The sequence below is a fragment of the Lepisosteus oculatus genome, chromosome 11 (assembly GCF_040954835.1).
Source record: "Lepisosteus oculatus isolate fLepOcu1 chromosome 11, fLepOcu1.hap2, whole genome shotgun sequence".
Taxonomy (NCBI): domain Eukaryota; kingdom Metazoa; phylum Chordata; class Actinopteri; order Semionotiformes; family Lepisosteidae; genus Lepisosteus; species Lepisosteus oculatus.
In genome coordinates, this window is record NC_090706.1 from 14074698 (window position 1) to 14102141 (window position 27444).

The 27444-nt window shown below is 48.9% G+C and overlaps 1 protein-coding gene across 3 annotated transcripts; it reads left to right on the plus strand.

Annotated features, from left to right (window-relative positions):
* lmx1al (LIM homeobox transcription factor 1, alpha-like) lies at positions 1–27119 on the plus strand. Of its 3 annotated transcripts, none has more exons than XM_069195709.1 (10): positions 2–300; positions 6061–6159; positions 7887–7969; positions 8070–8250; positions 20773–21005; positions 21832–21992; positions 22635–22712; positions 23864–23984; positions 24122–24280; positions 24361–27119. In XM_069195709.1, exons 3-10 carry the CDS (start codon positions 7915–7917, stop codon positions 24516–24518), a joined length of 1146 nt encoding a protein of 381 aa, XP_069051810.1. In that variant the 5' UTR covers positions 2–300; positions 6061–6159; positions 7887–7914; the 3' UTR covers positions 24519–27119. The 3 variants fall into 3 exon arrangements, with proteins under 3 accessions (XP_069051812.1, XP_069051810.1, XP_069051811.1); XM_069195710.1 differs by lacking the exon at positions 2–300 and adding an exon at positions 1798–2034; XM_069195711.1 differs by lacking the exon at positions 6061–6159 and having other exon boundaries at positions 1–300.
* Positions 27120–27444: the final 325 nt, after the last annotated feature.

Consider the following 27444-nt stretch of genomic DNA (forward strand, 5'->3'; position numbering starts at 1 on the left):
CTCTCCCACACCCGCGGATCCGCTCGCCAGACTCGTCCCGCTGCTCCCGCCTCCTCCCCGCCCCCGGCCGCTGCGCAGTCTGCTCGGTGCGCTCGCGCGGCCAGCACGTCACGGACACCGCGAGCTGGACCGCACGCGGCAAGGGGCAGTGCCGGACGGACCCCGCCGCCCTCTCGCTCCCCTGTCTCCCGCCTGCAAGTGCACCGGGACAGCCGCCGCGTCCTGGCGCCGAGAGCGTCCGCCGAGCTTTCAATTTGATGGTCCTGAAAGGCGGTACCGAGAGTTTCCCTGTCGAGCAGGGTAGGTGTTGCAACGCCGGGCACTCTGTCCACCTGTCTGTCTGTATTGCTCATTACCTGTCTGTCTTTCTGTCTATCCACCTGTCTGAATTCCTCCCTATCTGTCTGTCCTTCCGTCTTCCTGTCCACCTGTCATTCTCCCTACCTGTCTTTCTCTCTGTCTTTCTCCCTGTCTTTCTCCCTACTTGTCTGTCTTTTTCTCTGTCTGCCATTGTCCCTACCTGTCTGTCTTTCTGTCTTTCTCTCTGTCATTCTCCCTACCTGTCTGTCTTTCTCTCTGTATTTCTCCCTAGCTGTCTGTCCACCTGTCTGCCTGTCTGTGCGCGTCTGTGTTTTGATATTTCTCCCATTCTGAGAAGTAGAAGCACTTTACTTGGCGAAGACAATACTTGGGCGAAGTGAGACTGTCTTATTAAGATAATAATAACCTTAATAATAATAATAATAATAATAATAATAATAATAATAATAATAATAATAATAATAATGGGTTGATTGGCGTAACTAGTGAGTTGAGTGATGGGTGGACTGGACTTGAATCTGGGCCTGCAGTGGGTAGTAGTCGTGTTCTCCCGTGACATTCCTGCACACAGGTGCCCGTGCCCGAGGTGAAAATCGCTCCTTTCCGGCCGCTCCGGGGCCTCGCGCTGACCGCACCGGCGCGCGCGGCGCTCACACAGAAAGTCCTTTGTCGAGACGAGCCGGATCCGGGCTGGTTCCGTTAACACGCCTGTGTGCGTCCCTGTGCCAGTCAGTTTTACAGTGAGCTTTGGGATTCATTACATTTTTTAAGGCATATTTGGCACAAGTCTGTCCTCTCCCGTGAAACACGGGTGGCAGGTGGGTTTAGGCGAGTTTAGTACCCGCCATCAGCGGACTCGTCAGAGCTCCGGTTCTTCGGAACGGAAGCCCGTCGGTTTGGATCATAGCGAGCACAACGGGACCTCGCCGCGCTGGATTGAAACGGGGGGTGCCGTTCGCCCTGTGTGCTTGCCCTGTGAGGGGACCCCGGGGCCTGGTCCCGCAGCCCTCAGGACAGAGTCCGTCCACCGGGTCTGGAACCCCCCGTGACCGGGCACCCCCCGTCGCCGCCCCTGGTCCGGCGTTGAGAACGGCCGGTCCACCAGGTGACTTCAAAGAGAAGTGTTACTACACTGGATACAGAGGGCACAGTCCCCTGCTCCAGCGCCCCGCCGCAGAGTCGTGCGTGCTTGTCCCGGTATCGATCATTTCATCTGTAACGTATTCGGGCGGCAGAACTAAATAAGAATCATAGTAAAAGATGGATTTGGTAGATGGATGTCGCTCCTCAGCCCGTCGTGGGAAAACGTGCTTTAGTTCACTTTTAACAATGCTGGCCGCTTCATGGTCTTCACGGTGCTGAATGTTGCTGGTAGCGTGTCTGACTTGCGCGTGGGTTGACCCCCTGCAGCCACAGCTGGGACCGCTCCCAGTTCAGCCGCGCAGACACCGCTCTCGTCAGGAAAGTCACCGGCAGGCTCCGTGGGCTCGGTGGAGTCGTCCCGGTGGGTCCCAGCCCGCCGAGGGCATTAGAAACGGCCAGCGCGAAGCCAGCCTCACGAGCCGCAGAGGTTCGCCCCCGTTCTGTGGCGCGGAAACCGAGCGTCGTGGGTCCTTTGGAAATTCCACGCGTGGCGCCGAAAAGAAGGCAGCTGCGCTTGAGCACCGCACACCTTCTCGGCGGCTTTTCAGGACGAGACAGGGACCGAAGAGGGTGAAAGCGCTCGGCGAACTGTAATAGAGACGTTGTGCTAACTTCGGCTCGGCTCGGAAACCTCAGCGGTTTCAAGAGCTATTTCACAGCAACAACATTATTATTATTATTATTATTATTATTATTATTATTATTATTATTATTATTATTATTATTATTATTGATAACAATAATGTTGTTGTTATTAATAATAATAATAATCTGATTCCTCGACTCTTTACGTGTTGTAGTAAAGTTACTACTATAGTGACCGGCCTGTGGTTGTGGAAATGAATCAGTTGTTTTAAATGTGCGCTCTGGTTATATTGTATTCTGAATATTTGAAACAGGACATTAAGCAATACTGATGGTTAAATCAGGATGTGTAGGCGTGTATTTTTTCGTCTTTCAATTTTGTTCTATGAAGTTAACCGCAGTCCCAGTCCCCCGTGTCATGAGTCCACGCGTCCGGGTCTTTTCCGTGACGGGTCCCGAGCCGTCTCCGTGTCAGTCTGTGTCAGACTGCCTTGAGGCGAGAGAAGCGCCTTCAGGACCCTGAGATGAGATGAGAAGCGCTATAAAACCACAAATAATTCAAGTAATTATGAAATATTATCGGGTGTGTCATAAAAACGCGCTCCTGCTCTGTTTTTAAAGTGGACTCCAAGCACTAACTGCTGAAAAACTCTTTCAGAGGAACATGTTACATCGTGGCCTAATTATAAAAAAGATGCTTGTGTTTGCCTGCACCCGTGAATCTGATCCCACTCTCCGTCAGAAAACCACGCAGGAACGCGGGCGCGGGCGCGGGCAGAACTCGGCGCGCGGACACGCCGCGGGTCCACGGGCAGCGAGAGTGCAGCCTAAAACTCACGAAGACGTCGAAAAACAACGGCAAAAATTGAAGAAAAAAACCCCGCTATAATAGTGCAAAATGTACATCTGTAATTATTATGATGGCCACTGAAATCGCAGTCATAATTACTATTTCTGAATTACTATTCTTTGTACCGTTAATTACCAGCAGCATGGAGCTTTTGGACCTGTAGAAATAATAATAATAATAATAATAATAATAATAATAATAATAATAATAATAATAATAATCGCCGCAGACTCCAGCAGTTCTTTGACACGAGGAAGCGAACCCTGTACTTCTTGCAAATCTAGCTTTCATGTAGCGGGTTAGAAATCAACAGTTAGCGCCTGGAGAAGATTGGTTTTAAAGAGCTTTATAAAACCGTGACAACTATTATTATTATTATTATTATTATTATTATTATTATTATTATTATTGGATATTTTAAATAAACAATATAGTGGAATGAAATTCCAGTTATTCCAGTTTTACTAATAAATGATAACGTATCATTATTTTCTAAACAATACCTGCAATATAAACCTGTAGTGAATTTAACCATCGTGTTTGTCAACCACTCAGCGGACGAAATCTGTTCCTGTCTTTTTTTGTGATAAGTAATTAGACAGTTTCGGGTCGATTTCCGCTTGTTCAACATGATCGTTAAATAAAAAGCCTAACAGATAACGATCTATGACAAAATAAAAATCGGCAAAATCATCGCCCATGTCCTTAAGTACAAAATTTTACATACGCATCATCCATACTCTATGCGTGTGAGTAAAAGAACTGTACCGCAAAATAGGACTGCGGGTTACTCGTGTGAATCTAGTTCCGTACATGCATGTCTGGCTTGCAATTTAGGAAAACTGCTTGCACTCCCTGTAAATACACATTTCACTGCCGGACTACCGCGATACAAATTAAAATAAGTTCAGCAACATTTTACGTAACATGTGGGAATCTGAAGGTGAGATGTTTATTTCGGGAGCCTGGTCTTCAAAAAGCGACGCTGAATCACGTTAATCTCAAACCCGACAAGACACTCAGAGCGGGAATATTTTTATATTTCAAAAGCAAGCCGGGCGGCGATCGCATAGACGTAGGAATTTCGATAAAAGATATTACAAATAAACAGAGCCGTGGAAAACCCAACGAAAAAAATCACCGCGCCCACGGCGAGACTTTTGAATTCTCCCTTTCCGGCCACCAGTTACGGACTCCGGCGTGATTCTCTGAAGCAGTGATTTTATCTTTACGCGTTCAGAAAGAAACTCCGCGTCCACAGATAAATAATTCGGGCGCGATGTTTGTATGATACTGCCGTGCAAAGAACATGAAATTTAATTAATCTTTTTTTTAAAAAAAAAGGAATCTACGTTAATCGTACTTTGTATTTTGTTTTATGAAACCCCGTCCCTCAGTCTGGAAGGCGGTAACGCTGCTGTTAAGCGGGACGCGGTTTGTGTCTGATCGCCTCTCAGTCCCTGAGCTCACCGGACAGAGGCTGCTGACCACCCTGTTGGACTCGCTTCTCAATTTGTTTTGTCCCCGGGGCTGTAGGGCTCCGTCCCCACAGAAATGACGGGGGTAAATACGGGGTGACCCAGCAGAACCGAAAAGCCCGGAGTGTCGTTCGCCGGCGGTCCGCTCGCCTCTGTGTAGGTTTCGACACGGAGAGCGTATTCCCCGTTTCCTAACGAGCGACTGATTTTGTAATTACTTCTTGCTAATAATTAATAAGTAATACTTTTCGAGGTCCAGTATATTTGTATCGAGCTCAGCGCGCCATTTCTCTCTCAGGTCAGCTCGGGCCCTCGGCCGAGAGGATCCGTCTTCTGAAGGCCCAGAGAGAAGCGTGTGGCAGCGTGAGAGTGTGTGTGAGACTGTGTATATGTGTGTTTGTGTACAGTATATGTGAGTGTAAGTGTGTGTGAGAAACGTTGTGTATATGTGTGCTTGTGTACAGTATATGTGAGTGTAAGTGTGTGTGAGAAACTTTGTGTATATGTGTGTTTGTGTATAGTATATGTGAGTGTGCATGTGTGAGAAACTGTGTGTTTGTGTACAGTATATGTGAGTGTAAGTGTGTGTGAGAAACTTTGTGTATATGTGTGTTTGTGTACAGTATATGTGAGTGTAAGTGTGTGTGAGAAACTTTGTGTATATGTGTGTTTGTGTACAGTATATGTGAGTGTGTGAGTGAGAAACTTTGTGTATATGTGTGTTTGTGTACAGTATATGTGAGTGTAAGTGTGTGTGAGAAACTTTGTGTATATGTGTGTTTGTGTATAGTATATGTGAGTGTGCATGTGTGAGAAACTGTATGTGTGTTTGTGTACAGTATATGTGAGTGTAAGTGTGTGTGAGAAACGTTGTGTATATGTGTGTTTGTGTACAGTATATGTGAGTGTGAAAGTTTTTGCTTATATGAGTGTTCGAGAGTTTTGTGTCGATCATTATGTCGGTGGGTTTGAGGGGTTTGTGTCTGGGTGCGGGTGGATATCTCTGTGGGGAATGGCCACCCCGGTTCGGCAAAGCCGGGGCGCTGTGACCCCGCTGTTGGGGGTCCGAACGGGCCCGAACGCCGAGCTGAAGCTCCGGGCGCGTGCGGTGTACACCCTCTCCGAACACACCGGCGCGGCATATCGCTAACAAGCCGTCTCGACACGTCTCGACACCCGGAGCGCTGTAAGCCCCCAGAAACTGTACTACTGCAGGGGCAGCGGCCTGCGCCCCGCTCCGACAGATCAACCGACTGATCTCAGTCACCCCAGGAAGACCCAGCTCCTTCTGGAAAAAACACACAAGCGATCGGAAAGACCGGAAAACAAAGTGTTGCTTTTGCTCTACTGCACACAACTGTAACACTCTTAATAACCGTTAAAATACATTAACATTTCTCTTCAACCTGCCCCACACTGGGCAAATACACGTATAATAATAATAATAATTATTATAATAATGTGATATTGTTGAGTTTATTAAAATGACACTGTAAAACGTTTGCTTTTGTTTATTATTATTAATATTATGGTAAAAGTCTTACAAGTTTTTTAATTTGTTACCTTTACATAGTCAATTTCGTACTTTCTGTTGGTGTGGAACATGTAGACTGTCATCATCTAAAACTTCACAAGTCTTGTAAAATTGTGGTGGTTTGGTTCTCTCCTTTTCTCTGACTGCAGAAATGATGTAGCCGTCTGTTTCTGAATTCGAGGTTCGACTCGGCCCGTGTGGTTCGGCTGGTTCGGCGGTCGCTGACAGGCCAAACTCCTCTGGTCCAGGTTCGTGAGCGACGACAGTGTTTTTCCTTGCCAAGTGACCGCAGTTTTCTTGAAGCTTAAAGACTTATTTAATATTTCTAATGTGTTTAATTAATTATGATTATTTATAAATGATTCTTAAATTTATTAGCTGACAAAAATGGACTCCCTGTTTGACCTGGAAATAAATAGGCCAAATAATTCAAATTATAATATGCAATTAATATTATGGCGTTGGATATCATGCCGAGAACAGTGAAAAGGGTTTGGGTTAAAAATAATATTTTGGCTAAAGGTTTTCAGTGAACAAAAGGCCACGGGTTTAATCCAGCAGTCACCTCCGGGTGCGAATTTCATTTCAAATTCGTCCGGCGAAAATACGTAAATAAATACGGAGTGAGTGTCTAATCCCGCTTGACCCTCGCCCGGCACGGACGGATTTCTTCACCCAGCGCTCCGGCCTCGCTCGGACCCGGCTCCAGACCCGGGTGTCGAAACCGGGGCTTAACTGCGGAGTCGGCGGCCGTGTTGGTGGGGGGCGCCCGGGCAGCGAGTTTTAATTAAAAGTGAGGCGGGAGGAGTCCGGAGACCGCGGGGTTAAGCGCAGAGAAAGACGGTGGGTTTAAGCGCAGAGAAGAGGGAGACGAGGGCGATTAAGCAGCCCGGCACTGTGTTTGAACAGCCGTGTTTACGCTGCAGATCCGACCTGAACTATCCGTGGCTCTGCCGCGTCTCTCCTAAATCTCATTTCTATTACTTCTTCAACAACCAAAAAAGACCCCTTCGACGTCCTGATCGAATCCAGAGCCCTATATTCTCTGAAAATACATTCTTACTAGTGTAAAAAAACAACAAAATGCCAAAATGTACCTTTGTGTGTATACTGTATATAGACGTGTTCCAGAAATATGTTTTATAAAGAAACCTACTCTCCTCTCACACACTTTGAGAACAGTGCTCGAAGATACCTCTGTCTGTTTTATAACCCCTCTCTCTCAGTGCAGTGTTAATGTACTGTAGTGTCCAGTCAGTGTGTCTGTATGAACCCCTCTCTCTCAGTGCAGTTAATGTACTGTAGTGTCCAGTCAGTCAGTGTCTGTATTAACCCCTCTCTCTCTCAGTGCAGTGTTAATGTACTGTAGTGTTCAGTCAGTCAGTGTGTCTGTATGAACCCCTCTCTCTCAGTGCAGTGTTAATGTACTGTAGTGTTCAGTCAGTCAGTGTGTCTGTATGAACCCTTCTCTCTCAGTGCAGTGTTAATGTACTGTAGTGTCCAGTCAGTGTGTCTGTATGAACCCCTCTCTCTCAGTGCAGTGTTAATGTACTGTAGTGTCCAGTCAGTGTGTCTGTATGAACCCCTCTCTCTCAGTGCAGTGTTAATGTACTGTAGTGTCCAGTCAGTCAGTGTGTCTGTATGAACCCCTCTCTCAGTGCAGTGTTAATGTACTGTAGTGTCCAGTCAGTCAGTGTGTCTGTATGAACCCCTCTCTCTCAGTGCAGTGTTAATGTACTGGAGTGTCCAGTCAGTCAGTGTGTCTGTATGAACCCCTCTCTCTCAGTGCAGTGTTAATGTACTGTAGTGTCCAGTCAGTGTGTCTGTATGAACCCCTCTCTCTCAGTGCAGTGTTAATGTACTGTAGTGTCCAGTCAGTGTGTCTGTATGAACCCCTCTCTCTCAGTGCAGTGTTAATGTACTGCAGTGTCCAGTCAGTGTGTGTATTAACCCCCCTCTCTCTCTCTGTGTCCAGCGAGCGCTCTTGAGGGAGGTGGGACAGTATGAAAACGGAGGAGACGCGATCCTGCCTGCAGGCGCCCTCAAGCGTGCCCTTCGGTGAGTGGACAGACAGACGGATGGACTGTCCCTCCTGCGCCTCAGGTGTGTGCAGAGGCCGGTGTGTGCTCACGTGCGCTGCTCCGCTGTCCCTCCCCAGGCTCGGAGCGGCGGGAGGTGTGCGCGGGCTGCGAGTCGCCCATCGTGGACCGCTTCCTGCTGCGCGTCAACGAGCACTCCTGGCACGAGTCCTGCGTGAAGTGTGCCGTGTGCCTGCAGGCGCTGTCCGGGAGCTGCTACTGCCGGGACCGGCTGCTCTACTGCAAGCACGACTACGAGAAGTAAGACTGAGCGCACGGGCGGGCGGGTGTCTGTGAGCGTGCGGGGTCTCCCCTCTGTCCAGTCTGTCCTCAGTCTGTCCATAGTCTCCCCTCCGTCTGTCCATAGTCTCCCCTCTGTCCAGTCTGTCCTCAGTCTGTCCATAGTCTCCCCTCTGTCCAGTCTCCCCTCAGTCTGTCCATAGTCTCCCCTCCCTCTGTCCATAGTCTCCCCTCCGTCCAGTCTGTCCTCAGTCTCCTCTCAGTGCAGTCTGTCCTCAGTCTCCTCTCAGTATCCCCTCAGTCCTGTCTCTCCTCAGTCTCCTCTCAGTCCAGTTTCCCCTCAGTCTGTCCATAGTCTCCCCTCCGTCTGTCCATAGTCTCCCCTCAGTCCAGTCTGTCCTCAGTCTCCTCTCAGTATCCCCTCAGTCCAGTCTCTCCTCAGTCTCCTCTCAGACCAGTCTGTCCTCAGTCTCCTCTCAGTCCAGTCTCTCCTCAGTCTCCTCTCAGTCCAGTCTGTCCTTAGTCTCCTCTCAGTATCCCTAAGTCCAGTCTCTCCTCAGTATCCCCTCAGTCCAGTCTGTCTTCAGTCTCCTCTCACTGCAGTCTATCTTCAGTCTCCTCTCAGTACCCCCTAAGGTCCAGTCTCTCCTCAGTCTCCTCTCAGTCCAGTCTGTCTTCAGTCTCCTCTCAATGCAGTCTATCCTCAGTCTCCTCTCAGTATCCCCTCAGTCCCGTCTCTCCTCAGTCTCCTCTCAGTCCAGTCTGTCGTCAGTCTCCTCAGTATCCCCTCAGTCCAGTCTCTCCTCAGTCTCCTCAGTCCAGTCAGAACTCAGTCTCCTCACAGTCTCCTTTCAGTCTCCCCTCAGTCCAGTCTGACCTCAGTCCAGTCTCTCCTCAGTCTCCTCAGTCCAGTCAGAACTCAGTCTCCTCTCAGTCTCCTTTCAGTCTCCCCTCAGTCCAGTCTGACCTCAGTGCAGTCAGTCCTCAGTCCAGTCAGAACTCAGTCTCCTTTCAGTCTCCCCTCAGTCCAGTCTGTCCTCAGTCTCCTCTCAGTCTCCCCTCAGTCCACTCTGACTTCAGTCCAGTCAGTCCTCAGTCTAGTCTGACCTCAGTCCAGTCTGTCGTCAGTATCCCCTCAGTCCAGTCTCTCCTCAGTCCTCCTGTAGATTGACAGACTCACAGAGAGCAGCTGAACACACTGGAGTCAGGAGTCTAGAGAAGAGCAGAGGATCCACATGTAATGCTGAGGAGATTTAACACAGAGGGTTTTCATACTGAAGAGGTTTAATACTGAAGAGGTTTATTACTGAGGAGTTTAATACTGAAGAGGTTTAATATTGAAGGGGTTTATTACTGAAGAGTTTAATACTGAAGAGGTTTAATATTGAAGAGGTTCATTATTGAGGGGTTTAATACTGAAGAGGATCATTATTGTGGGGTTTAATACTTAAGAGGTTTATATCTCAGGGGTTTAATACTGAAGAAGTTTATTATTGAGGGGTTTAATACTGAAGAAGTTTATTATTGAGGGGTTTAATACCAAAGAGGTTTATTACTGAGGGGTTTAATACTGAAGAGGTTTATTACTGAGGGGTTTAATACTGAAGAGGTTTATTTCTGAGGGGTTCAGTACTGAAGAGGTTTATTACTGAGGGGTTTAATACTGAAGAGGTTTATTACTGAGGGGTTTAATACTGCAGAAGTTTATTTCTGAGGGGTTCAGTACTGAAGAGGTTTATTACTGAGGGGTTTAATATTGAAGAGGTTTATTACTGAGGGGTTTAATACTGAAGAGGTTTATTACTGAGGGGTTTAATACTGAAGAAGTTTAATACTGAGGGGTTTGAGAGGAGAGGGCTGAAGAGGGGAGAAGGAAAACTGCAAGTAAAGGAAAATGAAAAGCAGGAGAAACAGGAGAGGTGAAGCAGGGAAGTTGGAGGGGAGAGATAAGAAGATAAAGGAGGAGAGGGGGAATAGGAGCAGGGGATTTCAGAGGGGAGAGGACAAGAGGGGTGGAGGAGATGGGACACTGCTGCAGTGCACCAGCACTGGCCAGTGACTGATGTACGGAGGGGAGGCCATACCTGGCGACTCACTGCTTTCACCTCAAGTCCAGGTCAGAGTTCCAAATTGATTGCAAAGCCTGGCCCCTCCCCCACCCCTTGCCCCTCCCCCGGCCCGTTGGCCCCGCCCCCTGACACGGCCGACACCTTGTGAAGCACGAGAGCCTCCCGCGCAGCCTTGACTGCCAATGACCTTGGAAAGCAGAGCCGCAGCGAAGTGTGTCCGAGCTCCCTCGCCGGCGTCCGTCAGCACCAGGGCTTGCCTCTCTCTCATCGCCTCCCAGAGATGAGAAACACACCGCAGATTCATTTTCTTCTGTTTTGGGGTGGGGGTAGGTTGGTGGTAGATAAAAACATATCTCTGGGCTTTTGCGGTTCGGCCCCTCTGTAGAATGCTGTGATTCACCAAAGGCTGGGGGGGTCTCTATGCTCACTGATCTACTTCAGAGGAATGTCTGAGATCTCACACCCTTAACCCATCCCCTGCCTGTGTGCATGTGCCTGTTACCCTGTTGGAGTTCAGCCCTAGCTGTTTTCAGGGCCTCCTCCAAGCTCTGAAGAACACTTACTCTGCTTTTCCATTACGTGCATGCTTCTATTGCATGACACTTTATTGTACATCTGTGTGCTTTTACCCCAGTCTCACTGGACTTGCTTTTACCCTGATCTCACTGGGCTTTAGTGCACTGGACTGTGCTTTTACCCTGATCTCACTGGGCTTTACTGCACTGGACTGTGCTTTTACTCTGATCTCACTGGGCTTTACTGCACTGGACTGTGCTTTTACCCTGATCTCACTGGGCTTTACAGCACTGGACTGTGCTTTTACCCTGATCTCACTGGGCTTTACTGTACTGGACTGTGCTTTTACCCTGATCTCACTGGGCCTTACTGCACTGGACTGTGCTTTTACCCTGATCTCTGTGGGGTTTACTGCACTGGAGTGTGCTTTTACCCTGATCTCACTGGACTTTACTACACTGGACTGTGATTTTTCCCTAATCTCACTGGGCCTTACTGCACTGGACTGTGTTTTTACCATTTTACCCTTAACCACACTTACAGACACGCACACACACAATCACACGCTCACATAGAAACGCAGGCTACCCTCATGTCTTCAGAGCAGTAGGAGCTGTAGTGGGACAGGCTCACAGCAGGGGCAGGTCCCACACCAATAAGACAGCACCACCCCAGGGCACAAAGCCTGAAAGCCAGTTAGTAAATTACTCTAGTCTGGGGCTTCAGGGCCTATCCCCCCATTTCTGGCCTTTTCTTCATGCTAAGATGAAGAACACAGGGTATCAGGCAGACATTAAAGAAACATTTATTTAAATAACATGCTTGGCGGGGAGTCTGGGTGGCGCGTCTTTGACTGTTCAGGCTGAGTACTTCTGGCACTTTCTGTGAAAAGACACTCAAGAAAATGGTCAGCAAGCATTCTGACGAGAATAAAACCCTCAGATCAAGGAAATATTTTCAAAAATTTGATTTTTGTACAATTATATACAGATATATGTATTTGTAGCCAGTTTTCTACCTTAGCTGTGTTTTTAATCCAGCCAACACTGTTATTGTCAGTATTTTAAAATGTGCTCTTCTGAACACCGTGTGTAGAACATCTACATCTCATGGTCTGACCCACATGTCATACTAACTGAACACAGCTGGTGTGTATTATACACTGCACACACTGCACACCTGCTGCATTTGTACTGCACACACTGCACACCTGGTGTGTATTACATGCCGTACACACTGCACAGCTGGTGTGTGTTATACACTGTACACATTGCACTCCTGGTGTGTATTATACACTCTACACCTAGTGTGAATTACACACTACTCACACTGCACACCTGGTGTGTATTGTACACTGTTCACACTGCACTCCTGGTGTGTATTAAACACTGTACACACTCCACACCTGGTGTGTATTATACACTGTTCACACTGCACTCCTGGTGTGGATTACACACTGCACACCTGTGTATTACACACTGCACTCCTGGGCACCTGTGAACAATCCCCACTGGCCTGTGGCCTGTTCCCCCCTGGTGTGGGAAGGGAAGCTGTTCTCTCCTGCTGTGTGTGTTTCAAACATTCTTCTGTGTCAAAGCCCACCAGTCCTTTTTTGACAAACTGCCACTCATCCCTCTTTCTTCTTTTCTGCTTCTCCATTTCTCTCTCAACTATGCCTCTCACTATCTAAGACTCTCTGTCTGTATGCCTCTCTCCTCTTTTCCTTCTCCATCTCTCCCTCCCTCTCTCTGAAGCGGAGGGTCGTTCATCACTGTCTGCTTTGTAATAATATTTCAGCGCAAAACCTCATTTCCGACTCGTTGAGATTGATAGTGCTGTTGACACGAATCTGTTTATCAGCACGATTAGCGCTCGTCTCTCTTAATCAGTGATCCTGCTGTACCTCTTTGTGTCTCGGGCCCTCAGAGACTGGGCGGGCTGGGGGTGTCTGTAGGGGGTGACAGTAATTAGCAATATTTTAAGGTGCCCCCTCCCTTCCTATATCTCCTCTGTTTATTTTTTTCACACATCTTTAAACCTGTTAATAACTGCATTAGGACAGAGCTTCAGGTTTTTTAGTCTTCATTGGAGTCTCAGAGCTGTGAGGTTTGGTGTGAACTGGGTTGAGCCTCATCCAGGTGTTCCAGATGTACACAGCCCAGTGCAGTGGTTACGATACAGGACTGTCACACCAGGAGGACAGCAGGTCCAGTGGTTAAGATACAGGACTGTCACACCAGGAGGACAGCAGGTCCAGTGGTTAAGATACAGGACTGTCACACCAGGAGGACAGCAGGTCCAGTGGTTACGATACAGGACTGTCACACCAGGTTGACAGCCAGACTTGTGGTTAAGATACAGGACTGTCACACCAGGAGGACAGCAGGTCCAGTGGTTAAGATACAAGACTGTCACACCAGGAGGACAGCCGGTCCAGTGGTTAAGATACAGGACTGTCACACCAGGAGGACAGCAGGTCCAGTGGTTAAGATACAGGACTGTCACACCAGGAGGACAGCAGGTCCAGTGGTTAAGATACAGGACTGTCACACCAGGAGAACAGCCAGACTTGTGGTTAAGATACAGGACTGTCACACCAGGAGGACAGCTGGTCCAGTGGTTAAGATACAGGACTGTCACACCAGGAGGACAGCTGGTCCAGTGGTTAGGATACAGGACTGTCACACCAGTAGGACAGCTGGTTCAGTAGTTAAGATACAGGACTGTCACACCAGGAGGACAGCAGGTCCAGTGGTTAAGATACAGGACTGTCACACCAGGAGGACAGCCGGTCCAGTAGTTAAGATACAGGACTGTCACACCAGGAGGACAGCTGGTCCAGTGGTTAGGATACAGGACTGTCACACCACGAGGACAGCTGCTCTCCTGAGCAGACAGAAATGACATTTTGATACAGCTGCATCCATTTCTCTGTTCGTTTCTTTCACCCATGTTGGCTAATTTGGGAAAGACAAGTGAAGAACAGCCTCTGGGCACTGCAAGACACACAGCTCTTCAGCTGATAACCTGCCACATCGAGGTGAAGCTCCAGAACTTCACCACCATGTGGGGGAGAATACAGGTGTAAATGTTCTGTGTACAGACATCTGTCTCTCCTTCTTCCCCTTTCAGGCTGACACTGACGGTCAAGTAACTACCTCCTCTGCCCAGTTCAAAGTGTACTGTGTATAATACACACCAGTAGTGCAGTGTGTACTGTGTATAATACACACCAGAAGTGCAGTGTGTACTGTGTATAATACAGACCAGAAGTGCAGTGTGTACTGTGTATAATACACACCAGAAGTGCAGTGTGTGCAGTGTATAATACACACCAGTAGTGCAGTGTGTACTGTGTATAATACACACCAGAAGTGCAGTGTGTGCAGTGTATAATACACACCAGAAGTGCAGTGTGTACTGTGTATAATACAGACCAGAAGTGCAGTGTGTACTGTGTATAATACACACCAGTAGTGCAGTGTGAACAGTGTATAATACACACCAGTAGTGCAGTGTGTACTGTGTATAATACACACCAGTAGTGCAGTGTGTACTGTGTATAATACACACCAGAAGTGCAGTGTGTACTGTGTATAATACACACCAGAAGTGCAGTGTGTACTGTGTATAATACACACCAGAAGTGCAGTGTGTGCAGTGTATAATACACACCAGTAGTGCAGTGTGTACTGTGTATAATACACACCAGAAGTGCAGTGTGAACAGTGTACACACCAGGAGTGCAGTGTGAACAGTGTACACACCAGGAGTGCAGTGTTAGTAGTATACACACCAGGTGTGCAGTGTATATGTCAGGCGTACAGTATATACAGTATATACACCCCTGGTAAGCAGTGTTAAGAGCCAGATTTTAAACATAGCACAATGCAAATAGTATAGCATACTTAAAAAGAGTTTACCTAAACAATATGTATCCAACAGGCAATTGTGAGCATCTCTGTTTTGGATTTGAAGTGGTTTTGCTGTGAACAACAGTAGAGAGAAGTGAGGGGAAAACGAGGACAGAGAGAGAGTAATGACACCCTGGTCTCTGCTTATATTGCTGCTTTGCATATTCTGAGAGACGCTCCCTCACCTCGCCTCCCCCGCGCTCAAACAACAATTTAATTAGAGCCGGCTAATAAATGTTTCATGACGAAGCACACCGCTCGTCCCGTCGTTATTAAATCTCGGGGAAGGAAAAGTATCGGGAGGGGGTGAGAAGACAGGGGACGAGACAGAAAGGGGTGGAAAGCCGAAGTCGGACGGTACCAGAGAGAGGAGAGAGACAGCACATTCTCCACAGAGTGCAGCGCATACCCCGTCTCCGTGGCAACACCTCCCGCCAGCCCCTCCCCCCTCCCTCGCGCTCTCCCAGACACACTCTGACAGGAAATGAGAAACCCCGAAACAGGATATTGCGTTCTGGAGGGCCTGGGGATTAGATATGTTATCTAAACTAACACTTCGAGACTCTCTCTCTCACACACACACACTCATAATAGACAAAGGAAGATCTAGGTACACACACACACAAAAATTGGCCAGACACACACAAAATAGACCACAGGCTCTCTGAGCTCACATACGCAGGGGCTGACACACAAACAAACTCAAAACAGACAACGAAAGCTCTGGGTGTACACACAGAAATTCACAGAATGACACACAAACACACAGATATAAAACAGACAGCTCTGTGCTCCCACATAGACTGTTTCACAGACAAACACAAAGTAAAGAAAGCTACACACATCACAATCTGAAGCAAAAAGGGAGCTCTGTGTACAGACATCGGCACATACAGGAGGTGTAGGGAATGAGTCCAGAGCAGAAAAAGCAGGTACATTCCCTGGCTCAAAGATATGTTGTATTCTGACAGGACAAAAGAACTCAATCTCTTCAGTCCTGAACAGAGAGAATTGTGAGAGAACTTGACACACTTATGTAAAATCCTCCATGGCATCGACACAGCCAATCCAGGGAGTTTCTTCAGAATCCACAGTGAAACATGAACCACAGAACTCCAGTAGAGACTGTGTGAAAGTACGTTTGAAACTCAGAACAGGGGCCACCTCTTTACACCAAGGGCTGAGGGAGTGTGGAACAAGGACCTCGTTTCCTAGCCGTCTCGTCGAAAGTGTGTGTGTGTGCAGGAGAGAGCGAGTGTCTATAAGTGTGTGTGTGTGTGTCGCGGGGAACGCCGGGAGATTTTAATAACGGAGAGGCAGCACAGAAAAATTTAATAAAGGGAGATGATGTGATTATGGAGACCTGGCTCCCAGCCACCTTCTCTCGCTCGGCAATATCCGCTCACAGCAGCGCGCTCTCTGTTAACCCTGCGCGCGCCAGCACTCTCAGACAGACACACATGGGCCGCAGACGCCTGGCGCTGCAGCTGGACTCTGTCCACTTGGGCTGCAGGGGCGCTTGGGATCCCAGCCACCAGCTGTTAGTGTATGTGGGACAGTGTCCACCAGGACAGGACAGTTTTCACTGTGACAGGACAGTGTTCTCTGGGATGGGACAGTGTTCACTGGGACGGGACAGTGTACTCCAGGACAGGACAGAGTTCACTGGGACAGGACAGTGTTCACCAGGATAGTGATCACTGAGACTGGACAGTGTTCACTGGGACAGTGTTCACCAAGAGAAGACAGTTTTCACTGGGACAGGACTTAACTGCACTGGACTGTGCTTTTACCCTGATCTCGTTGTACCGGATGGTACAAGAATGTTGCCCAACTCCTTGATCACTCCCACTTCAAAGTCTCTAAACTGGTTTCCAGTTTAGTTACATATTTGTTTAAATATCCCCTCTGTTTGATGTACAATTTGTGCATATTCCTCGTCATGTCCCACTGGATCAGGGACTGTGATTCACCACTGCAAGACTGAACAGTCTAGGCGAGGGGTCCCCATTTCCTTACTCTGCTAAGCTCTGTAGTTCCCTTACACACTGCACCCCAAACACAAACACAAACACTGTACCCCAGACGAGCACGCGTTGCATTCCAGACACACACTCTGTACCCCAGACACACACACACTACATCCCAAACACACTCACTGCACCCCAGACAAAAACACTGTACCCCCGACAAACACACACTGCTCCCCAGACACAAACACTGAACCCCAAACAAACGCACACTGCTCCACAAACACATACACTTTACCCCAAACAAACACACTGCGCCCCAGATAAGCACAGTGTATATCAGTGTCAGTGTGTGAGTATCAGTATGTGTCAGTTTGAATGTGTGTCAGTAGGAGTATCAGTGTGTGTTTTAATGAGTGTCTATCGGTGCGAGTGTGTTTCAGTGAATATCAGGGTATATGTCAGTGTGAGTATGTATATTGATGTGTGTTAGTGTGAGTATTAGTGTGTGTTAAGGTGCGTTTCATTGTGTGAATATCAGTGTGTGTTTTAATGTGAATGTGTATCAGTGCCATTGTGTGAATATCAGTATGTTTTAAGGTGAATGTGTGAGTATCAGTGTATGTGTCAGTGTGAATGTGTATATCAATGTGTGTCAGTGTATCAGTGTGTTTTAAGGTGAGTGTGTTTCAGTGTGTAAGTGTTTCAGTGTGTCAGTGTCAATGTGTGTCAGTGTGAGTGTGTCAATGTGAGTGTGTGAGCATCAGTGTGTGTGTCAGTGTATGTGTCTGTGACAGTGTGTATGTGAATGTCATTGTGTTTGTCAGTGTGAGTATCAGTTTGTGTCTGTGTGAGTGTGTGAATCTCATTGTGTTTGTCAGTGTCAGTGTGCGAGTAAGGTGAGTGTGTTTCAGTGTGAGTTTAAGTGTGTGTCCGTATGAGTGTGAATACAAGTGTTCTCTGGACTTACCAACTGAGTTTTCAATTATCTAAGTGAACCCTTAATTGGCCTAATTAGACATTTTCAGAGCCTAAAAAAGTTGTGTATTTCAGCATGTTGTAGCACTGTAACTTTGCAGACACCCTGAAACCTCTGAATAGTTGAAGAGGTTGAAGGAAGGTTAACAGACTGTCTGTCGTTCAGTAGAGTGATTATGACACTGAGTGCTCAGCAGGAGCAATTTCACTTGTCATCACTTATCAGGAGCACTTTCTGGTGAAACAGTGCTATTACAACAAGAGGTATTCTTAGTATTAGAACCAGGAGTGTTAGTGACAGAACCAGCCGCAGGATTCATAGTACTAGAACCTGCAGGATTGTTAGTGACAGAACCAGCAGGATTGTTAATATTAGAACCAGCTGGATTGTTAGTGACAGAACCAGCAGGATTGTTCATATTGGAACCAGCTGGATTGTTAGTGACAGAACCAGCAGCAGGATTGTTAATATCAGAACCAGCTGGATTGTTCATATTAAAACCTGCAGGACTGTTAGTGACAGAAACAGCAACAGGATTGTTAATATTAGAACCAGCTGGATTGTTAGTGACAGAACCTGCAGGATTGTTAGTGACTGAACCTGCAGCAGGATTGTTAGTACTCGTACCTGCATGATTGTTAATATTAGAACCAGCTGGATTGTTAGTGACTGAACCTGCAGGATTGTTAATAGTCGTACCTGCAGGATTGTTAATAGTCGTACCTGCAGGATTGTTAGTGACTGAACCTGCAGCAGGATTGTTAGTACTTGTACCTGCAGGATTGTTAATATTAGAACCAGCTGGATTGTTAGTGACTGAACCTGCAGGATTATTAGTGACAGAACTAGCTCGATTGTTAGTGATAGAACCAGCAGCAGAATTGTTAGTACTCGTACCTGCAGGATTATTAGTGACAGAACTGGCAGTATTGTTAATATTATATACAAGTCTCTAACAAGAGTTTGAACTGGGACATGTCATTAAACTGTTCCAACGAAGTCTCTTACAGGAAATTGAGCTGGGAGACGTCACTAAACTGGTCTGACGAAGTCTCAGACAGGAGATTGAGCTGGGAGACGTCACTAAAGTGGTCTGACGAAGTCTCAGACAGGAGATTGAGCTGGGAGACGTCACTAAACTGGTCTGACGAAGTCTCAGACAGGAGATTGAGCTGGGAGACGTCACTAAACTGGTCTGACGAAGTCTCAGACAGGAGATTGAGCTGGGAGAGTTGGGCTGAGTCGGGCTGGAATATAACCCTTCACACACTGGCCTTCCAGGAGTTGGAGAAACTCCATCGGCAATGGAGGAGACCAGGAGTCCGGTCCGCTCTGGTGAGGTCGTGGTTTGAGTTACCCCAGTCCTTGTCGTGTGCTAACAGACATGGAAAGTGGCGTTTCTGTGGTTTTGAGTGTCGCTTGACAGCTCTGTCCCCAGAGCGTTTCGAACAGCGCTTCTCGGGGAAAAGAAGTGTTGCTTCCCAAACGGTGATCTGGGGAGAGACGAGAGCAGGGTCCCACTGTGACAAACTGACAGCATGGCACAGGCAGAACCACACATGACCACAGCCGCCATCATTGGCACAGCGTGCTGGAAATCAAAGAGGTGCTGCTCAGTCTTCGCCTTGAGGGGACAGGCGCGAGTCTTTGGGGTGTTATTATTTCGTGACCGACAGATGGATTTATTAAGCCAATGAAAGATTAAAACTGGCAGATGCTTCTCAGACTGGACCAGGAAAGATTATGGTATTAGATTTTTAGACCTGGCTGGTTTTCGCATTGTTACCAGCTTCCAGTAACTGACACCTTTTCTGTGTGAGAAAGTGTGAGTGTCAGAGGGAGTGTGTGTGTGTGTGTGTCTGTGTGTGAGTGTGTTGCAGGGATGAATGTGTCTGTAGGGGTGTGTGTGTGTGTGTGTGAGAATGTCTGTTTCATGTGTGTGTGTCAGTGAGTGTGTGTATCTGTAGAGGGGGGTGCGCATGTGTGTGTCTGCAGGGGTGTGTGTCCACGAGAGTGTGTGCGTGCGCTAGTGTGCTGAGCCCCACAGTAGAGATTAACCCCACGCGATATCCCCAATCCTCTGTTATGAGTTGACATCGTCTGTCTGGACTCCGCGCTGTTTAAACAACACGCCTAATTAATCCTTCCTTTATTGCTTTCTCTGGGCGGGAGAGACCAGGCAACAACGACGGGGAAAGTGATAAAGAGTAGCGGAGAGGAGGGGCTGAGGACGGGCGCAGACAGGGGACAGAGAGACAGATGTACACAGAACACAGCGAGTCGGAAGAAATGCAGGTCGGACAGTGGCGAAGCGGAGAGCGAGGGAGCGAGAACTACAGTCTGTCACTACCGTGAAGGTCCTGAATAGCACGTAGAACCAGGCTTGGGTTGGCACACTTTAAAACACATTACTGTTTCAGCGCAGGTCTTCTCATTAGCCGCCTGTTTTTAAAAAAGCTGTTTTGGTATACAAACTTCAGTATTTCTCGGTTCAGGATTTGTAGCGGAGAGTACTGCTGCCATCTAGTGCCCATCGCTGGGAATAGCAGCGAGCTACTGACCCGCTTTCAGACTCGTACTCAGACCTTCGCCATTGGCCAGACCATTCACAGCAGGTGCTTGAACAGTAACAGCACTGTACCTCTCTCTTTTCCTTTACTTTCTCATCCTCTCCCTTCTCTCCTCATCTCTCTCCCTCCTATATTCTTTCTCTTCTTCTTCCCTTTCCTTCCTATTTCCTCTATTTTTATCCTTTCCCCTCCTTTCCCCTATCTCTCCTCCTTTCCCCTGTCACTCCTCTTCTCCTCTCTCCTCTACCCTATCTCTCCTCCTCTCCCCTGTCTCTCCTCCTCTCCTCTCCCCTGTCTCTCCTCCTCTCTCCCTTCTCCTCTCTCTCCTCCTCTCCTCTCTCCTCTCCCCTGTCTCTCTTCCTCTCCCCTGTCTCTCCTCCTCTCTCTCTCCTCTCCTCTCTCCTGTCCCCTGTCTCTCCTCCTCTGTCTCTCCTCTTCTCCTCTCTCCTGTCCCCCGTCTCTCCTCCTCTCTCTCTCCTCTCCTCTCTCCTGTCCCCTGTCTCTCCTCCTCTCCCTGTCTCCCAGGCTGTTTGTGACGAAGTGCAGCAGCTGCCTGAAGGTGGTGGGGCCCTCGGAGCTGATCATGCGTGTGCTGGAGCACGTCTACCACGTGGAGTGCTTCTGCTGCTGCGAGTGCGACCGCCGGCTGCAGCGCGGTGACGAGTTCGTGCTCAAGGAGGGCCAGCTGCTGTGCCGCGGCGACTACGAGAAGGAGAGGGAGATGCTGTCTGCCATCAGCCCCGCGCCCACCGAGTCAGGTAGACCCGCGGCCATCGATACGCCTGACTGGGGCACGCACTGATCGGGTACTTCATGACCCAGTCCCGATCAATACCCCATAACGATAATGCAGCCCGATTATGCAATCATGAATAATAATAACTCCTTACACTTTTAGAGCACTTTTCTGGACACTCCTCTTAGAGCGCTTTACAGGTAGTGTGAACTCCCCTCCACTGCCACCAGTGTGCTGCCCCACCTGGATGATGTACCAGTATGCTCCCCACACACCAGCTATCAGAGGGAAGAATGGAGTGATGAAGCCAGTTCAGAGATGGGGGTTATTAGGAGGGCAGTGGGGGACATTTGTCCAGGGCACTGGGGTTACACCCCTACTCTTTTTGAGAAACACCCTGGGATTTTTAATGACCACAGAGAGTCAGGACCTCGGTTTTACATCTCATCCATAGGACGGCACCTTTGTTTTACAGTTTAGTGTCCCCGTCACTATACTGGGGCATTAGGACCCACACAGACCACAGGGTGAGCGCCCCCTGCTGGCCCTACTAACACCACTTCCAGCAGCAACCTTAGTTTTTCCCAGGAGGTCTCTCACCCAGGCCCTGGCCAGGCTCACACCTGCTGAGCTCCAGCGGGCTGCCTGCTGTGAGCTGTGAGCTGCAGGGTGATATGGCTGCTGGCTAAATGTCACTGCTGTGGCAGAAACTACTATATAATCCACCCGATCAGGTTATACATTATATAAAATAATCATCAATACTTCAGCAGTTAATAATGGGATGCAGATCTTAGCAAGCAGCCATTAGACGATAATGACCCTTGACCTGTCTGTGCCGGCGGCAGTGAAGAGCGATGAAGAGGAGAGCTCGGGCGCAGTGCCAGGGAAGGGGGGCGAGGACAGCAAGGAGCACAAGCGCTCCAAGAGGCCGCGCACCATCCTCACCACGCAGCAGCGCCGCGCCTTCAAGGCCTCCTTCGAGGTCTCCTCCAAGCCCTGTCGCAAGGTGAGCGCCCTCCAGACCTGGACAGGGAGACGCCCCAGAGCCTGACCAGTACTGATCAATACACATGAGCGGCTAACTCGCAGTGAACAATGTACCCTAAACCCTGATCAGCACAATCTTAACCCTGATCAATACACACGATTAAACAGCCCACAGTGAGCAACCCCCCCCCCCCCAAACCCTGATCAGTACACATTCAACCATGATCAATACATGTGATTCAACCACCCACAGTGAAAAACACACTTCCCAAACCCTGATCACTACACACTCAACCATGATCAATACACATGATTAAACAACCCGCAGTGAACAACAAACACCCCAAGCTCTGATCTTTACGCTCACCTGTGATCAATACACATGATTAAATAACCAAAGTGAACGAGAAGTACTTAAAACACTGCTCAGTACACTCTCAGCTGTAATCAATATATGTGATCATTTAGTCCAGTGTAAACAAGACATTTCCAAACCTTGTGTTATCCATCATCAATATATGCGATCATTATTCCCTGTGGCACATATAAAGTATATTCATTACTCAATTACTCAAGTATCAATAACAAAGTCAAGGGGCATGTTCAGAGATGCCCCCACAGCCCCTCTTGATGTTTCTCTTTCTGTTCTCTTTGGCTGCAGGTTCGAGAGACTCTTGCAGCCGAGACAGGACTAACCGTACGAGTCGTTCAGGTGTGGTTTCAGAACCAGAGAGCGAAGGTGAGAATCACTCTAGACCAGTGTGCAGCTCAGTGTGTGGCACAGTGTATAGGCCAGTGTGCAGCGTTGTGTGTGGAACAGTGTATAGGCCAGTGTGCAGCTCAGTGTGTGGCACAGTGTATAGGCCAGTGTGCAGCGTTGTGTGTGGAACAGTGTATAGGCCAGTGTGCAGCTCAGTGTGTGGCACAGTGTATAGGCCAGTGTGCAGGGTATAGACCAGTGGGTAGTGGAGTGTGCAGGGTATAGACAGTGTATAGGCCAGTGTGCAGGGTATAGAGTGTATAGACCAGTGAGCAGGGTATAGACCAGTGGGTAATGCAGTGTGCAGGGTATAGAGTGTATAGACCAGTGTGCAGGGTATAGACCAGTGGGTAATGCAGTGTGCAGGGTATAGAGTGTATAGACCAGTGTGCAGGGTATAGACCAGTGGGTAATGCAGTGTGCAGTATATAGACCAGTGTGCAGGGTTAAGACCAGTGGGTAATGCAGTGTGCAGGGTATATACAGTATATAGACCAGTGTGCAGGGTTAAGACCAGTGGGTAATGCAGTGTGCAGGGTATAGAGTGTATAGACCAGTGTGCAGGGTTAAGACCAGTGGGTAATGCAGTGTGCAGGGTATATACAGTATATAGACCAGTGTGCAGGGTTAAGACCAGTGGGTAATGCAGTGTGCAGGGTATAGAGTGTATAGACCAGTGTGCAGTGTATAGACCAGTGGGTAATGCAGTGTGCAGGGTATATACAGTGTATAGACCAGTGTGCAGGGTATAGACCAGTGGGTAATGCAGTGTGCAGGGTATAGAGTGTATAGACCAGTGTGCAGGGTATAGACCAGTGGGTAATGCAGTGTGCAGTATATAGACCAGTGTGCAGGGTTAAGACCAGTGGGTAATGCAGTGTGCAGGGTATAGAGTGTATAGACCAGTGTGCAGGGTATAGACCAGTGGGTAATGCAGTGTGCAGTATATAGACCAGTGTGCAGGGTTAAGACCAGTGGGTAATGCAGTGTGCAGGGTATATACAGTGTATAGACCAGTGTGCAGGGTATAGACCAGTGGGTAATGCAGTGTGCAGGGTATAGAGTGTATAGACCAGTGTGCAGTGTATAGACCAGTGGGTAATGCAGTGTGTGCGTTTTCCTGGTCCCAGATGAAGAAGATTGCTCGGAGACAGCAGCAGCAACAGCAGCAACAGCAGGAACAGGAACAGCTGGGGGGGCCGAGGAGGGGCCCCAGCCGAGGGGGGAGGCAGAGCAATGAGGACAGCGAGGGTGAGATGGGCGCCGGGGTGATGGGGGGCCATCCTGCAGAGCAGCCATCTGAACACATGAACCCTGGCCCTGTGTGAAAGGGTAGGGAGCAGGGACACAGGTCACTCTCTCATCTGTCCATCTGCCTGTCTGTCCAGATGGCTCCAGTGTCCATGGGATGGATGGACTGATGGCCAGCTATCCCACAATACCTCGCCAGCAGCTCCTGACTCTGGACCAGAATATCTACGGCAACGAGACCTTCCGTCATGGTCTCACCCCACCACAGCTGCCTGGGGACCACCTGCACCCCTACGGTAAGACCTCGTGTGTGTGTGTTTAAAGGACTGTGGGCATCCCAGAACAGCCCTAACCAGCCCCTGTACCCCTCCCTCAGACTCAGAGACGGTGTTCCACGACCTGGACAGCGACGGCAGCCTGGGTCACCTGGGCGACTGTCTCCTGGCAACCACAGAGTCGGGGCTCCTGCAGGCACGCGTGGGAAACCCCATCGACCGGCTGTACTCCATGCAGAGCTCCTACTTCACCTCGTGACGCCCGAGAGACCCCCAGCGCAGAGCAAACTCCACACGTCTGCCGCAGAGGAGCCCCGGAGATGTCATCTGCACCTCGCCAGCCTGAATACCCCACGGGGGCGACAGGTTCACGGGCAGATCTCGTGTCGCGTAACGTGTGACAGAACCTGCCAGGCCTGCTCCTGGAGATGTGCAGTCCGGTGAGCTTTATAGGTGATCCCAAAATAACTTGACATCTGAAGACTTTGCAGATAAAGCTTGTAAGCTTTGACAATTTCCATAATGATCGAGAATGGTCCTATAGCTCAGCCCCCAGTGGCAAACACCCCGGACTGCGTTGCACCAGGAGCAGGCTTTGCTACCCCTGTGCTGTTGCCCAGGTTTTGGATGCCTGACGTCCACTCAGGCTCAAGACAACACGCTCTCCGGCCATATTATTAGGACCCCAGTGAAATGGACAGGGACTGTGGGCGGCAGGCAAGACGCAGACTCCCGTTCCTTTCCTGGGCCCGCACGGCCGCCACAGCGCCACCCGGTGGAGAGGTAGAGGAGCTGGCGGGGTGTGCGGCCCCCCACACGCCCCCCCACCCTGGCCACAGCCTCACCTAAAGGCGATTCCATCAGAAAAGTGGAAATTGACAGGGATGCAGCTGGTGACCCTATCCCAGTCAAGAGGCCTTTCCCTGCTCACAGGCGCCCAACACATTGTGCAGAGGGGGTGCCTAATATTTTGGCCAGAGGGGGTTAGCAGGTGACTCACACTGGTCTGCTCCTCTCAGTTTGTTTTGGCTAGGGGCCTCTTGGGGACAGGGAGCACAGGGTTGGGAAGGGAGTTCAAAATGAGAATTGTTTTTGGTGAAGTTTACTCTTAATTTGTCCATAATGTGTAAATACCCTGACCAATGTTTTCTCTCCTGTCATCTCAGAAAGTGTTAGCATCCTTACATGACTTGAATCCATTCTTCTTTGTATTTTTATTATTTTTTAATTGCAAAGCTAAAACTAGTTACAGTACTGGAGAATAATGATCTTACACTAAGAGATAGGATAGTATTGCTAATTCTGTAGTTGTTACCCTTTTTTGGGGTGTGTTGCGATAATGTAGTTTCTGGGACAAAGGTGCAGACAGGTAAATTCAGACTTAAGCTGTACAGTAGGTAATCTCACAGACAGCTCTGAATTCACACACTGACATACACTGAGACGCAGATGACTGGGCTGTAGACACTGCTGTCCCTCTCCTCTCACAGTCCCCCTGCATTCACACACTGACACATACCTGACTGGACTGGAGACACTGCTGTCCCTCTCCTCTCACACTCCCCCTGAATTCACACACTGACACACACCTGACTGGACTGGAGACACTGCTGTCCCTCTCCTCTCACACTCCCCCTGAATTCACACACTGACACACACCTGACTGGACTGAAGACACTGCTAGAGACACTGCTGTCCCTCTCCTCTCACACTGACACACACCTGACTGGACTGGAGACACTGCTATCACACTCAGCCCTGAATTCTCCACTTAACCTTTCGTGAGAGGAAACAAGACCACTGAGGTGACATCAGTAATGAATCTTCTCCTGGATCTGAGGCCAGGATCCCTCAGCCTTCCAAGTTCGAAGGAGATGAAACGGCTGAGCTGGCTGGCTACCCAAGCAGCACGACGATGTGGTTGGAATCTGTTTTTTCTTGCGTGCATATTCTAAAAACCTCTGCTCCTTTCATATTCCTGCAGCAGTGAAGGGGGCAGCCCTGGGGCTCTGTGCTTCAGCAGCTCTGTGACGAGAGCTTTGTTTATGAGCACAAGAGACATGGGAGCTGGGGAGGAGGGGGGGTGGGTAATGAGCTGTAACTCGTTAACTAATGAATTATCTGTAAGAACAAAACAGGGGGTAGACCAGCACCGTTAATAACGGTAATACTTTCAACATCTCATCTCGTATCCCCCACACAGATTTCACGGACTCGGGCTGCTCTGATAAATGCTTTCACCCCAGACTAAGGTGTTTAAATAGCAGGAACACGGCCGTTTCTTCAAGCTTATTCTCTAGAGCAAAATTCCCAACCCCCACTTTTCTCAGACTCCCCAAGTTCAAATAACTTTGTTTTTGTGAAGCCCATGTGGCGCTGTCTCATGTGACCCTCTGGCCCTGGGTTCGAATCTCTGTTTCTTTCAGTGACTGGGGGGGCACGCTCTTCTCCTCCTCCACAAAGCACAGTAGACCCCTGCAGCATGGGAGGGTCACTCGGGGTCCAGGTCCTTGATGAGCCCCGCAAGTCACAGGGTACAGTCCAAGTTTTTTTCCAAAACTGTGAATTATGAAATACACACACACATTAAATAATGTCACACAAGGGAACCAACAAAAAATAATTTAATTAGGGTCAAGGTTTGTCCTGGTTCACTATGTATATTTATCCTCTTGGTAAATAGTAAAAAACACCACCATGGCAGAAGCCACCTTGTAGGTGTTCTGAGCCCTCTGTGAGTGTTGAAGTATTTCTGTGGGAACATGTGTGCTGTACTGTAGCTCTCTCCCTTGTGACTGCTTAGCTGCCGTTCCGCCTCTGCTGATGTGCTGTGATGTTAGTTCTCAAATACACACTCAAACCCAACCCAGCACTCCTGTGGTTCTTCTCCTGACTGGTGTCCGGTCGGCTGCAGAAACGGGTGTTTCAGGGGGACAAGGGTGAGTGTTTTGGGGTGCCTTGCTCAGTGCCTTTCCCTGCTTTAAAAAGCATGCACTCACACCTATGCAGACACTTATGTCTGCTCACACACCTGCACACACCCGCGCGCACACACCCTCTCGCACCTACAGTGACACACCTGCGCACACACACACTTGCACCTACAGTCCCACTCCTGCTCACACACACTCGCACCTAGTCACACACCCGCACACGCACCCTCTCACCCCTACAGTCACACCCGC

Coding starts and splice junctions, on each gene's coding strand:
- lmx1al (XM_069195711.1), top strand. CDS start 7,915: ATGAAAACGGAGGAGACGCGATCCTGCCTGCAGGCGCCCTCAAGCGTG. Junction 7,970..8,069: donor GCCCTCAAGCGTGCCCTTCG/GTGAGTGGACAG, acceptor GTCCCTCCCCAG/GCTCGGAGCGGCGGGAGGTG. Junction 21,006..21,831: donor CCCCGCGCCCACCGAGTCAG/GTAGACCCGCGG, acceptor TGCCGGCGGCAG/TGAAGAGCGATGAAGAGGAG.